The sequence below is a fragment of the Castanea sativa genome, chromosome 6, assembly GCF_040712315.1.
Source record: "Castanea sativa cultivar Marrone di Chiusa Pesio chromosome 6, ASM4071231v1".
Taxonomy (NCBI): Eukaryota; Viridiplantae; Streptophyta; class Magnoliopsida; order Fagales; family Fagaceae; genus Castanea; species Castanea sativa.
In genome coordinates this window covers 15,252,622-15,265,668 of record NC_134018.1, presented here as the reverse complement: position 1 = coordinate 15,265,668, position 13,047 = coordinate 15,252,622, and the positions used below count along the sequence as shown (strand labels likewise).

At 35.9% G+C, this 13,047-nt stretch overlaps 1 protein-coding gene across 1 annotated transcript; it reads right to left on the bottom strand.

The window, feature by feature from the left end:
- Window positions 1–6,898: 6,898 nt before the first annotated feature.
- LOC142641228 (G-type lectin S-receptor-like serine/threonine-protein kinase At4g27290) lies at window positions 6,899–11,041 on the bottom strand. Its single transcript, XM_075815628.1, has 7 exons — window positions 9,754–11,041; window positions 9,425–9,553; window positions 8,916–9,079; window positions 8,174–8,393; window positions 7,593–7,830; window positions 7,367–7,517; window positions 6,899–7,204 (listed from the first exon to the last, which is right to left on the bottom strand). Exons 1-7 carry the CDS (start codon window positions 11,039–11,041, stop codon window positions 6,899–6,901), a joined length of 2,496 nt encoding a protein of 831 aa, XP_075671743.1.
- Between the last annotated feature and the right edge of the window lie 2,006 nt (window positions 11,042–13,047).

The following is a 13,047-nucleotide window of genomic DNA, read 5'->3' as shown; positions in this document are numbered from 1 at the left end:
TGCATTTTGTGAGCATCCCACCAAGTGGGGTGATTGCCAGTTCATTTACTGTTTCGGCTTTGCAAAAGGCCTTCAGTTTTTGAACATGGTTATGACCTTTCTATATTAGATGTTCATCAGGATTTGGCGTCCCGTGATAAGCTCATCTTTCCATCCGCTATCACGAGGATCTTACGCCACTTTTCTGTTCCCTTTCCAGCATTCGACCCTTTTACCTTCATGTGTGCCATAGACGCTGCTACCGTTAAACGTAGTGAGGCGCAGTTTCAGTTGCGAAAGACTAGGTCAGCAGCTCCTCAAACCCGTTCGGCTCCATCCCGATCTACTCCATCCACATCCGCTCCCTCCTCTTTTATAGGCGATGTGACTCTCGGAGACATCATGGCGTAGCTTCAGCGCATGGATGCTCGCCTTGATACACTCTCTACTGAGCTGTATCAGGTGAACGTTCATGTCAGTTGTATTGCTCGACGGTAGGCAGTCATGGGTGGCTTCGCTCCTAAGGCTTCTCCTCCGCCCCCTCTAGTGGGTTCTGATTCTGAGGTTGAGGATGATGATGATGGTGATGATGATGATGATGATGATGGAGATGCTAACTCTGTCAATGAGATGTCTACTTGACACTCTTACCCTTTGTCACTCGTGACAAAAAGGGAGAGTAGTGATTCTTAGGGAGAGAGTTAGTATAGTTTCCTTTTGTTAGGGGGAGTGTTGATATCTTAAGGGATGTAGTGAGGATTACTTGTATTTTTTTTCTTTTCTTTCTTTTAGAGATACATTGTTCTTGTACCTTAGGTCTTGTGGCCATTTTTGACATACATTGTACTTATTCTCTTTATATGTTGATGTATGTTTCTTTCACCTACCCTTACATGTGTTGTTTCTTTTCTCTTTCTATGCACATGCTTCTTATTATTTGTACACAATCTATTATTTCTGCTTCACACAAAGATGTCTTGATGTGTTTTGTTTAAAGTGTTTCAGAAATACAGGTTGTCAAAGTCTACTTGCCATAAACTCTCTTCTTGCAAAGTTTTTCAAGAGTTTGTGTTAGGATAGATTTTATTGTATTCAACAAGTGAGTATGAGTTGAGTGATTTATGACTTCTTTCATATGTTCTTTTGTTGTTGTGGTTTTGTCATGGATTGCCAAAGGGGGAGATTGTTAGGACATATGTGGTTCAATTGTTAAGAACATATGTCATTATTTTATGTAATTGACTAATCCTTTGACAGAACACACTTTACTTGTATTTGGGTAGATCTAGGATGTTTTTAATACTTCAATAAACAAGGTTTCAAGATCAAGTATTAAAGCTATGCAAGTCTGTCGAAGAAACAAGTTGAAGAAATGCATGTCATTAAAGCTCGATAGCTAGCATCTATCTAGCTTAAGAAGTTGTTCCAGTCCCGTGACTCGACGGCTTCTCGACAGATGCTATCTGTCGAGGTTTAAGAAAACATAATTTTTGATCTGTTTTATTCCAATCTGTGAATATGTCTTTGGGCCTTCTTTTCTCATAACCTTAGACATATAAAATGATTATTTTAAGGCCGTATCTGGTTACACATCTGAGAGCACAATTGCACAAGAGCATAATTTCACAAGTGTGACCGAAAACCTAGTTTTGCCCTAGTTCATGAAGAAGTTGTTGTGTTTGTACACCGTAGGGTTTTGTAACCAAGCAACTTCACGATCTTCATCTGTTCAAGAGAAGAAAAACTTTGCAGCCAACATCTTCCTCAAGTTGGTGATTGAAGTCACGTACTGGGATCCGCGTAATTGGTTAGTCACGTACTGGGAGCTGTGCAATACAAGGAGAGATTGTCACTACAGAACAAGTCTAATTGGGTATTGGGGTAAGGGTTCAACTGTAGGTTGGTATAAGGTATTGGGATTCCTTTACTTGTAACCACTTGTTTTGATGATAGTGGATTCTCGAGAGTGGTGACCTTAAAATCACCCGGTGGAGTTTTTGCTTTGGAGGTTTTCCCTATTCGTAAACAAATCACAGTGTCAAATTTACTTTTCGTTGTATTTAGTTATTTGGTGATTTGTTTGTACTACCACGCGTTTGCATGTTAGTTTGATTAATTAATAAACTTGGCTAATTAATTAATCAATTTATCACAATGGGTCAATATGTTTTTGGCCTATCACACTTATCATCTATAGGATCATAGACCTCAAAGTAAGCAAAGTTTTTAAGATATAAATCCTTCATCTTACATATTTCGTTGATGCTCATTTTGATTGTGCTTCCAACCATGTAAATCTTCCCATTGGCCACAAAGGCCTTAGGGCTAGCATTTCCTTTATTCATTGATATACCACATTCTAGCCTTTCCACATTCTTAAGCTTCTTCTTTACATCTTCATCAATGTGTGGGTCATCAATATTGAATTCGCGGCCAAAAAAGTACAATTTGGAGCCTAAAGAAACACAACACATGTTGTCAGGGTATTTTTTGGTTTTAAGTTGAAAGATTGGGGAAAGTCTATTCATTTTGGTGACTTGGGCGGCTTTTGTTAGGGGAGAAGGAGGAAGTTTTGGAACTTCAATCTCATACAAGATATACATGATTAGGCTATATGAGTGCCAGAAATATAAGTACAACTTGTTCACTCTTGATGCAACACAATGCAACTAGGGACGACAATTTCTGCCCAACCCATGGGTACCCGGCCTAGCCCAACCCTAATGGGCTGGATTTTACCCGGTCCGATAAAAAATAAGGTCAGGTTTGGGTTTAAAATAAAAAAAAAATAAAAAAAAACCCTAAGCGAGTCTGGGTCGGGTCCCGGATTTTTTCCAAAACCTGGCCCGAACCCGGACTTGACCCAGTTATATATATATATATAGTTAAAAACCATAAACTTTTCTATTCCTTCTCTCATTTCAATTCACACCTTCGTCTTTCATCTCTTCAGCTTAATCTCATTCACACCATCAGCTCTCTCACTCACTATCTCACACGGCTGCCTCTCCCTCTTCATCTCTCAGCTCTCTCACTCACACAGCCACAAGCCCACAAGTAGTCAAGCATAGGCACAAGCCGTAGCTGCCGCGCGCCGCACAGCTCTCTACTCTCTCAACTCTGTTTCATCCTCGTTGTTGCCAATCTCGCACTGTCACACAGTCCTCTACCCCTCTCATCTTCCTCGCCCATGGCCACAAGCGCGACACGGTCTCACTCCACCTTCTTCTCCTTTTTTTTTTCTTTTTTCTTTTTTCTTTTTTCTTTGGGTTCAGTTCGCCTCAATCATGTGAGTTTGTGTTTATGATTTCTGAAAGGGAAAAATGAAAATCATAGATCTAAAATTTGTGTTTGGTTTGTGATTTTGAAAGGAAAAATCGTAAATCTGAAATCTGTGTTTGTGATTTTTGTGTTTATGTTTGTGATTGTGTTTGGATTTGTGTTTATGTTTGTGATTTTGGGCCGAAAAATCATAAATCAAAATTTTTGTTTCTGATTTTGGGCTGGGCATGAGGGATGGGGCCCGTGGGGGCCCGACGAGGCGGGTTTGGGGTGGAGAAAAAAACCCGTTTATTAAATGGGCTGGGTTCGAGTTACAGTAGTAGTCCCGCGGGTCAAGTTCGGGTATAGAAAAATGCGCCCCGAACCCGACCCGTTGTCATTCCTAAATACAACTGTGATGGTAGTGGTGACTTGGTTTCCATTTTTTTCGAATCCATCTTCGTATCCAAGTACTGCTTCTCCAAATTTGCTATTGATGGTGTTGGTCGTGGATGCGATTTTGATGGCAGTAACTTGGATAATGATTCCCTTAATTTCAAATGCCTAAATTTTGAATAAACAAAATAAAACCCCCTTGTTTGATTTGATAAATTAAAACAAAACAAAAAATTGTTATTTAAAAAAAAAAAAAAAACAATTAAGGGGAACAACACTATTCCCCTTCCCTTGAAGAAAAAAAAAGAAAAGAAAAAAAAAAGAAAGAACTCGATGAAGTAATATGCCCTAATTGAGAAAATTGGGGGAAAAAGAGAGGGGGAAGAGAGAAGTTAAAGATCAGCAGAGTATGAATCACTTACCTAAAATTGTACTTGGGAGCTGCCAGAGTAGACCTAGCACGCTGCAAAATCCATCTCCTTCTCTCTCAGTATCAATATCTCTCTTTATCTCGATCTGAATCTCAGTCTCTCTCTCTCTCTCTCTCCCTTAATTTTCTTAGTTAGGGTATTCATTGGTGATTTTATTTGTTTTGTTTTCAGGGATAGGGGAATGACGTCATTTCCCTAGCTGCCCTTTTTTTTTTTCAAATAAAAAAAATTTTCACTTTTTTTATTAAAAATTTAAAAAAACCCAAATAAACATTTTTTTATCACTTCATTTAAATATTTTTATTTTTTTATTCTTAATTTATTCTTTGTCTCTTTATCTCTCTTCCTCTTTGTCTCTTTACTACCTACAACTACCAAATAAACAATAGTCCCCCCCCCCCCTAGAGCGACAATGAACTTGTAAAGATAGTAGTTTAGTGTTAACAATTTGCAAAAAAAAAATAGATATACCACCATCATTGTAGCTTGCTTTTTAGTATTTGGTTTTAAAGCTAAACCTCTCACATGTTTCCATCACTCTCTACTACTTCTCTCATTCTTAGCCTCATCACGCCTCTACCTCATCACTCTGCCGAATATCACTCTTTGATTGATGAGTTATGGGTTTTTTTTAGGGTTTGTTTTTGTGGGATGGGTTTTGAGAAGTGAACGTGGTGGGTTGTTGGTTGTTTGTGGCGGTGGTTTTCTTGGATTGTTGCCGTGAGTTTTTGTTTTGTTTTGTGAGTGGTTATAGGTTGATTTTGATTGGGGTGTGGTGGCTAATTTTGGTGATCTCGGTGATTCTGGTTATGGCAATGAGTTTGGATTTGTGGGTTCTGATTTAGAGGTGGATTTGGATGTTGTTGTAAGGATTTTATTGGCTTTTGCATCTAATTTTTTTTTTTTTTTTTTTTTTTTTTTTTTTTTCCAGAAATCACAATGACCGATGGTTATGGGTGGTAATGAGACAATGACCTACTACGTCTATTGGCTTGTTTTTAAAGAAACTATAGAATTTCAACTTATGCAATTCGTTAACTAAAATCCACATTTGTTTCCATTTAAACAATGGAAATATTGTCATAAATTCAACTTTTAGACACAAACTAGATAATTTCAAGCGTGATACGCAGATATTTTGCAAATTTATTTGAAATAATTTTTATTTTTTAGACCTATTTATAATACACATTTTGTTGTATAATATTTATGTTTATCACAATACTGTTGAATGCTTTGAAACTCAATTTTTGTAATTCATATTTTATATAAAAAATTTGTCATAGAATTGGTTTCTGAATATTGAGTGAAATTGCTCTATTAATCTAAATTTATAAAGTTAGAGCAATCAAGATTTTTGGACATTTCTAGGAGATGAAAATATTATATTATTGATTAAGAAAGACTGTGTAACATGTTAAGTAACATGTGGTAAACATTGCAGTTGCTCTTCACTTAGAACCTGAATTGTATTGCCATTTTGAAGTAAAGACTAAAGTAAGATGCTATTAATTGAAAAATTGGACTGCTTTAGTAAATTTGACAACCTCTAACAAAGATAATTATACTGCCCCCTCATGCCATGATCTTTAGCTCTGTCAAAAATCAAACAAAACAGAGAGGACTCCTAACTATTCCAACTCTGCAACCGACAATATTTTTGTGTTTTAGGCATGGAGACAATGGATTGAAGAGAGACCTCTAGAGCTATTGGATGAAGTGCCGAATGACTCCTTCACTTTGTCAGAGGCATTATGATGCCTTCACGTGGGTCTATTATGTGTGTAAAAACAACCTAGTGATAGGCCAGACATGTCATCCGTGGTCCTAATGCTAGGGAGTGAGAGTTTATTGCCTTCACCAAAGCTGCCAGGTTTTTATACAAAAAAGAATCTGCCTGAAGCAGATTCTTGCTCTTCAAATTTAGTGAGCTTTTCTACGTTGGCGGCATGGTAGATTAGTCACTACAAACAAAGGAGAGGGTTTTCTTTTGAATAAAGTGACAAGATAAAGAATTATGCAGGTAAGTTAATTGTAAAGTTGTCATCTCTTTGCCTTGCCTACTAGTTTCCCACACTGTAAGTTTGATATGATATTTGCCGACATGTATGGCTTGAGCACCTAAATGCATGAATGATCATCTATTGCACCCTCTACGTTATTTATATTTTAAGGCAGATCAATATTCTAGTAATAACAAATGGAGAAAATGATTGCGAAATGGAGGACTTATCTTTTGTTTCTATTTATGTCCGATTGTGGTTGGATTGGGATTGTTAAGGTGTTGAACAGGCGTATGCTGCTTGATTACTTGTTTGTGCTAAATCCAAAATGAATGGCTTAACAGGTCAGGTCGTTAAATACCAACTAGTGTAATTGTTTCACTCTTAAATGCATGCCATTTATGGGCATCTAATATCATTCACACCATCTGGCATGTTTTAGGCTCGAGGCTTTTCTTTAGCTTTTGTGGGAATTAATGACATGATATTTTTCCATAATAAAATGCAAAGTTGTTTCTGAAGTACAGTGTACAGATTTTCATTTAGAAAAATAACATTTTCCCAACTAAGCACGGGAAACAATGTTTCTTTTATAATCTGAAATGTAAAAGTTGATAATTGGGAATCAGGTAGAGAAGTTCCAATCATTGAATATACTTTCACCAACTAAACACATACATAAATTAGTGTGAACAATTTTGCATGTGTTCACTAAAGCCATAATTTTGGTTTGATCCTCAAATTGTGAAAAGTGGAATTATATACCATTTTATACAGTGCACTCCAAATCTCCATTAATACATTGAAACATGTTTTTAGGCAACTGCTTTATCGAGCCTCTAGCAATGTAATTGTTAGTCCATTTGTTGAAGATCCTTCTTGCTTGATTTGTGAAGAATCCATTTCTGATAGATACCTTCCAGTGTGAAAACCAGGCTCTCTAGGCTCAGGCAGTGCAGTCTCACTACTCAACATCAAAACCACTGTAGACATGGTTGGTCTATATTCTGGACATTGCTGCACACATAATAGACCTACATGAATTGATCGTAACACTTCGTTTGGATTGCACGATTCCTTTTCTGAATTATCAATTAGTTCCAATTGTCTATCCTCCTTATATAGTCTCCATGCCTGAGAATTTAGATCACTTGTAAATGTAAGTTTAGGGGGAAAAGAGATTATATCGAAACCCTAAAAGTTAGCAAAATATGCCCAAAATCACTCATCTGAAAATTTAAAACAGAAAATAACAAAACAAAACCAGAAGGGATTATATTGGTTGACATCACTTACATGTCCAAGAAGGTTAAGACTGTGGTCTGGATGAGAGAATTCCCTGTTTCTCTTACCACTCACTATCTCTAATACCAAAACACCGAAGCTATACACATCAGATTTTACTGAAAAGAGTCCATCAATTGCGTACTCTGGAGGCATGTAACCACTGCAGAAAATTATTCATTAAATGAACATGTTTAAGGATAGCGGTTGCAATTAAAATATATATGGAGATTCTTACTATGTTCCAACCACTCTACTTGTTTTTGCTTCAGTTTCGTCTCCTCCAAAAATTCTAGCCATACCAAAGTCAGCAATCTTTGGATTCATCTCATAGTCCAGTAAAATATTGCTAGCTTTTAGATCTCTATGAATAATTCTCAATCTGGAATCTTGATGAAGATAAAGTAGCCCCCGTGCAATCCCATTGATAATGTGGAAGCACTTAGGCCAATCTAGTAATATGCTTTGATTTGGATCTGCAAGTTTAACATCAAAGTCAATTCATGCTGGGGCTGTCAATTATTTAAATATTCATTCATCCTAAAATCAAATAACGTTGCTAACATGTACATTCTGTACAAGTAATTTCAAGTGGCTGCAAAGGCAACAATCATAGCAAAAACTAGGACCACAATCATTATAGAAATATTGTTTCAAGTGAAACAGTAAGGAAAAATGCTATTTGGTGCAATTTCCATCCTGAAGATCTACAAAACTATGACTGGTCTAAACATTAATTCAACCAGACGTTGTAGAACTTAAAAGCTAATCTAGATAAATTTACAGTCTAAATAAGATAAGATCTTGATGAACCCAAACCAAAAATGAAGTAGTCCAAGCTTTTGTTGGGCATGTATTCATATATCAGCATTCTTTCTTCTTCTTGAATGCAACATCCTAAAATCTTCACAAGGTTACGATGCTGAAGCTTGGAAATGCTCAAAACTTCGTTTTTGAATTCGTGGAGTCCTTGTCTTGAATCTGTAGAGAGCCTCTTAACAGCTATTTCTTTATTTTCTTGTCCCTCTGTTAGTATGCCCTGTATATCATTATTAATTTGCATCAGTCACAAACGTTCAGATATAAGGGATATTATACTTTTATATATTGCTTGTATGCATGCATTCATATTTATAAATCTGAAAAAGTTCTATGTGCTGAAAAGACTATTTATAACCCCCACCTAGATGACTTTATGAACAATAGAATATAAAAAATAGTTTGTGTAGAGTCTGTAGATATTAATTTCATATTCTGCAAAAGAAGTTTAGTTAGTTACCAATACTTGTATATGCACCAAATGCACAGAATTTCTTGTAAATTTCACAAGAAGAGACTCATATGTTAATAATGTCATTCGGAAAGCAAACTGCTACTGAAATATTAGGTAAGTTCAATAAGATAGTTTGCTTTACTAAGCTGAAGTTATCAACAAAATTACAGAATAGGAAATAAATTCATGGGCAGAAATACTATTTTGGTGCCTGAAATTGGTTCTATGTAGAGTGGATAGTCCCAACCATATTTATGGAACTGTATAGCAGTCTTTCAATTTAGATACCTTGTAAACCTGTCCAAAGCCGCCTTTTCCAAGCACATTCTTAACTGAAAAGTTATCTGTGGCATAAGCTATTGTAGCAAATCTGAATAATGGTAGCTCTAAATCGTCATTCTCACTTCCAGTGGTGAAGTCCTGTATTGATCCCGGATTGTGTAAAATAATTCCTGCGAAGAATGGAGCACATATGAAATAAGGAAGGAATACATATATTTCAGGAATGTTGAAATTTTAAAAACCCATGGAACACTTATGAGGTAGATTATTCCAGTCAATGCCTTCCAAAGTAGTACTCACTGACATACTGTGATCCTGACTGATTGATCCAAGACATGGTAAAGAAAACAAAAACATCCTATAAATGAATGCCAAGATGAAGTTGGACAAGAAATTAGAAATCAAAATATGAAATGGGATTGATTTGGGATTGTGGATGTCAGATTAGTCATCCTTCCTTTAATACAAGTTTTCACTGATCAAACCTGATTTTGGTATTTTTTTACATGTGTTACCTTCTCTTTTAGGCTTCTTCTTCGAGACATATAGCATCAAGCACAGACCGAGGAGAGCCATTCCAAAAGATAATAAAGCAATAACTATGATCCTCGTTTGTTTCTTTCTTTTCAAGCTTCCATATGCCGCTGCAATCATCAATTCATTATAAGAAATTAGCATTAGCATTATGGAAAATAATTTTCTCAAATCACTTTATCATTTTCTCACATATGGACTAATTCCTAATTGTTCCTTCTGTTTCCATATGCTTATATTTCAATTCGCCTCATTTACAAATTTTGAATCAAAACAAAATTTATTTAAGACTAAAAAAAATGAACCTTACCTAATTCAGAGGCAGCCATCCTAATGTAAATGTCTTGCCCATATTCAGTGTATACTCTTATATCAATCAGTTCTCCAAACCAAAGTATGCAACCACTTCCTCCTCCGGTGATGTCCAAACTAGAATAAGCTGTACAGGTGCAGTTCTTCAAGCACACATCCCTGCATTCATCAAGGTCCATGGTCCTGTTATACCAGGACTGCCTTGTGTCTGGCAATTTAATTCCAGAGTATTTTTGAAAGCCCTCACCAGCCCCACAATTTAAAGGTGTCTTCGGTACACATCCATGTGACCAATCCGCCTCATTCCAATTTTTAGGAAATTTTGGCACAAATCCTGTCAAACACTCACAAGCTGGGGAGTTGTGGATGTTGCAACTGCCATATGCACCACATCGTGCGTACCTGTCACAGCCATCCACTTGTGCCGTTAAGTAGAGGCTCCAACTCTGTGTTCTATCAATCCATATAAGCCGCTGCAATTTGCCATCAGGATTTAAAACCATCCTTGAAACAACCGAGTCATTAATAAGCTGATAACTATAGTAAGTCTCCACCGGATTGGAAACAAATTGAAATTTATAAATTGGGTTGGGTCGCAAATTAGGCATACCACTGAAATGTAGACCATTCCATGGTCCTGTCCGGGATAACACTGTTGGTCCCTCCCTAAGAAAAAACTGTGGTAATCCATTTGGATCAAGCTGATTAGTATAATCACCTCCTGAAGGGTCGTCAGGGCACTTCCATGATGTCAACACTAGACTCAAGCCAGTTACCAAATTAAATCCGTACTTCATACCGGGCAGAAACGTATCAGTTGGGTGATCAAAACTCTGCCAAATTATATTTTCTGCATCACCATTTCCATCTCTCACTATAAAGTTTCCTGTATCCAGAAGCTGCGCAACTGGGTTGCTTGCTGCTCTTGATGAATTGGAAGACCAAATGGCATTGTTAGCTTCATCCATAAGGACAAGAATTCCATGGTCCACAAGTTTGAAAGCTCCTGTTGTATTGTTAAGAGGGGTTTCTCTGTTGGCAACCCATATCACTGTCATTGTAGATATCTTCTTGTACCATATTCCTATATACCTACTTTTGGAATTACCTGGGCTAAAGAATCCCAGCTCAAAATTCCCACCCGATGAAACTAAAGTCTGACCGTCTCTTATTGACTGAGTTACAACAATGGTGTCTACTGCTGTTGTGATTACAAAGATGGGGAATATACAACACAAAAAGTAGAGCACAAAAGAGACTTGCATGGGTTGCCTCATGCTTCTCATGATCCAAGTGGACCTATACAAACTAATATACTGCAGGACTGACATAGAAAAAATGAAATGCAAGAGCATTCCAGCTTCCAAAGTCCTTTGCTATTGAAACTTTGAAGGGAACATAAAGGGCCTCCTATGAATTGCAAGTTCTTAAATTACAGTGTTCAAACAGTAAAGTATAAAGTTAAAGCATCACCTTCTTCATATTTCTTACTTTTTTTTTGGGCTTTGTTTTTTAAGATATATTATGCAGGCCTTATTGAAATTTGATTTGGTGAACACATAATTGAAAGGTACTGTATTTTGAAAGGTACTCGAGTAGAGAATTATCAACAAACATCACCATTATGCCTTGACCATGCTGTTTTGAATGGTTGACCTAGAGTTGCTATTATTTTCTATATATAAATCTATATATTACTAAAAACTGAAATGTAGCATTTAAAGTTGCTACGCTTAGGTTGAACCGCATTAGTAGCCATGTCATTAGCATTTTTATTCTTGAATTTGTCCTACAATTTATAAATAGTTTTCCTAAATTTAAAAATACTAATAAAATGAAAATAATTTCCAACCCTATCTCTTACACGGTTACAATTTTAGATGGCAACCCTTTGTGTTCCACCGTTACAATTTCAAATAGCAACCCTTTGTGTTTCACTGTCACAATCTTAAACGGCAACCCTTCAACTTCCTAACGCTAGATTATGGCTTTCTAACTCCTTCATCTCTTTCTCTTTTCACACTATTTTAATACAATTTAAAAATAGTTTTCTTAAATCCAAAAATACTAATAAAAATCTATTTATTATTAAAAGTTAAAGTGTAGCATTTAATATTGCTACGCTCAAGTTAAGCCACATCAGCAGCCATGTGATTACCATTTTTTTCTTGAATTTTTCCTACAATTTAAAAATAGTTTTCCTAAATTTAAAAATAGAAATAAAAAGAAAATAATTCACAACCCTATCTCTTACACAGTTACAATTTTAGAAGGCAACCATTTGTGTTCCATAGTTACAATTTCAAATGGCAACCCTTTGTGTTCCACAGTTACAATCTCAAACGGCAATCCTTTAGCTTCCTAGCGCTAGACCATTGCTTTCTAACTCCTTCATCTCTTTCTTTCTTCACACTATATTAATACAATTTAAAAGTAGTTTTCCTGAATTTAAAAATACTAAAAAAAAAATAATTCCCAACCTTATCTCTTACACGGTTACAATTTTAGATAGCAACCTTTTGTGTTCCACGGTTACAATTTCAAACAGCAACCCTTTGTGTTCCATGGTTACAATCTCAAGCGCAACCCTTTAGCTTCCTAACGCTAGAATTTGGCTTTCTAACTCATTCATCTCCTCCTCTCCTCACACAATATTAATACTAAAAGCTAGATGATTTAGTTCAGGTATCTCTAAATCTCAGTTGCTCTTGACCTCTATTCTTGTTACTGCCTTGCGTAATAGTTCAATGTAAGGATTAGATTAATAGTATTGTTATTTTTTGTTGCTGTTCTTTTTTCTTTTTTAATTTTGTTACTACCTCTTTTGTGTTGTGGGTCATATATGGTTTTTTTTTTTTAAATGTATTTAGGTTGGGTATTTGTACTGATATATGATTGTTTGTTTCTCTTTTTAAAATTGATTCGGGTTTTTTTATATATATATATATATTTTATGTTTGAGATGGTAACATTATTAGTTTATATTTTGTAATTAGTGCGATAGAGTTTTAGTAGTATTCCTGCCTGTAGAAATTCAATTGAATGGTGTAACCCGTGGTTGCAAAAATTCAATTTACTAAGATGTTTTAGTAGTTAACAAATTGAATTATAGAGTTTAAAATTCAATACTATACTCAGAACATGATACTTCTTTTTTCTTAGTCTCCTCATGTAAGTGAATCTTTCCTTCATCATTGGAATCGATTTAAAATTTCTTCTATTAGCTTTGATTGTATTTGATTGTACTCTTGGCCATCACATCATCAATATATCTATATAATAACTAATAGCC

Excerpts from the sequence above, each read along its gene's own strand:
- LOC142641228 (XM_075815628.1), bottom strand. The coding sequence starts at position 11,041 with ATGAGAAGCATGAGGCAACCCATGCAAGTCTCTTTTGTGCTCTACTTT. Across the intron at positions 9,080-9,424 it reads GAAGAAGCCTAAAAGAGAAG|GAATTATTTTACACAATCCG; the intron begins GTAACACATGTA and ends CATTCTTCGCAG. Across the intron at positions 7,831-8,173 it reads CTTGGACTACTTCATTTTTG|ATCCAAATCAAAGCATATTA; the intron begins GTTTGGGTTCAT and ends TTAAACTTGCAG.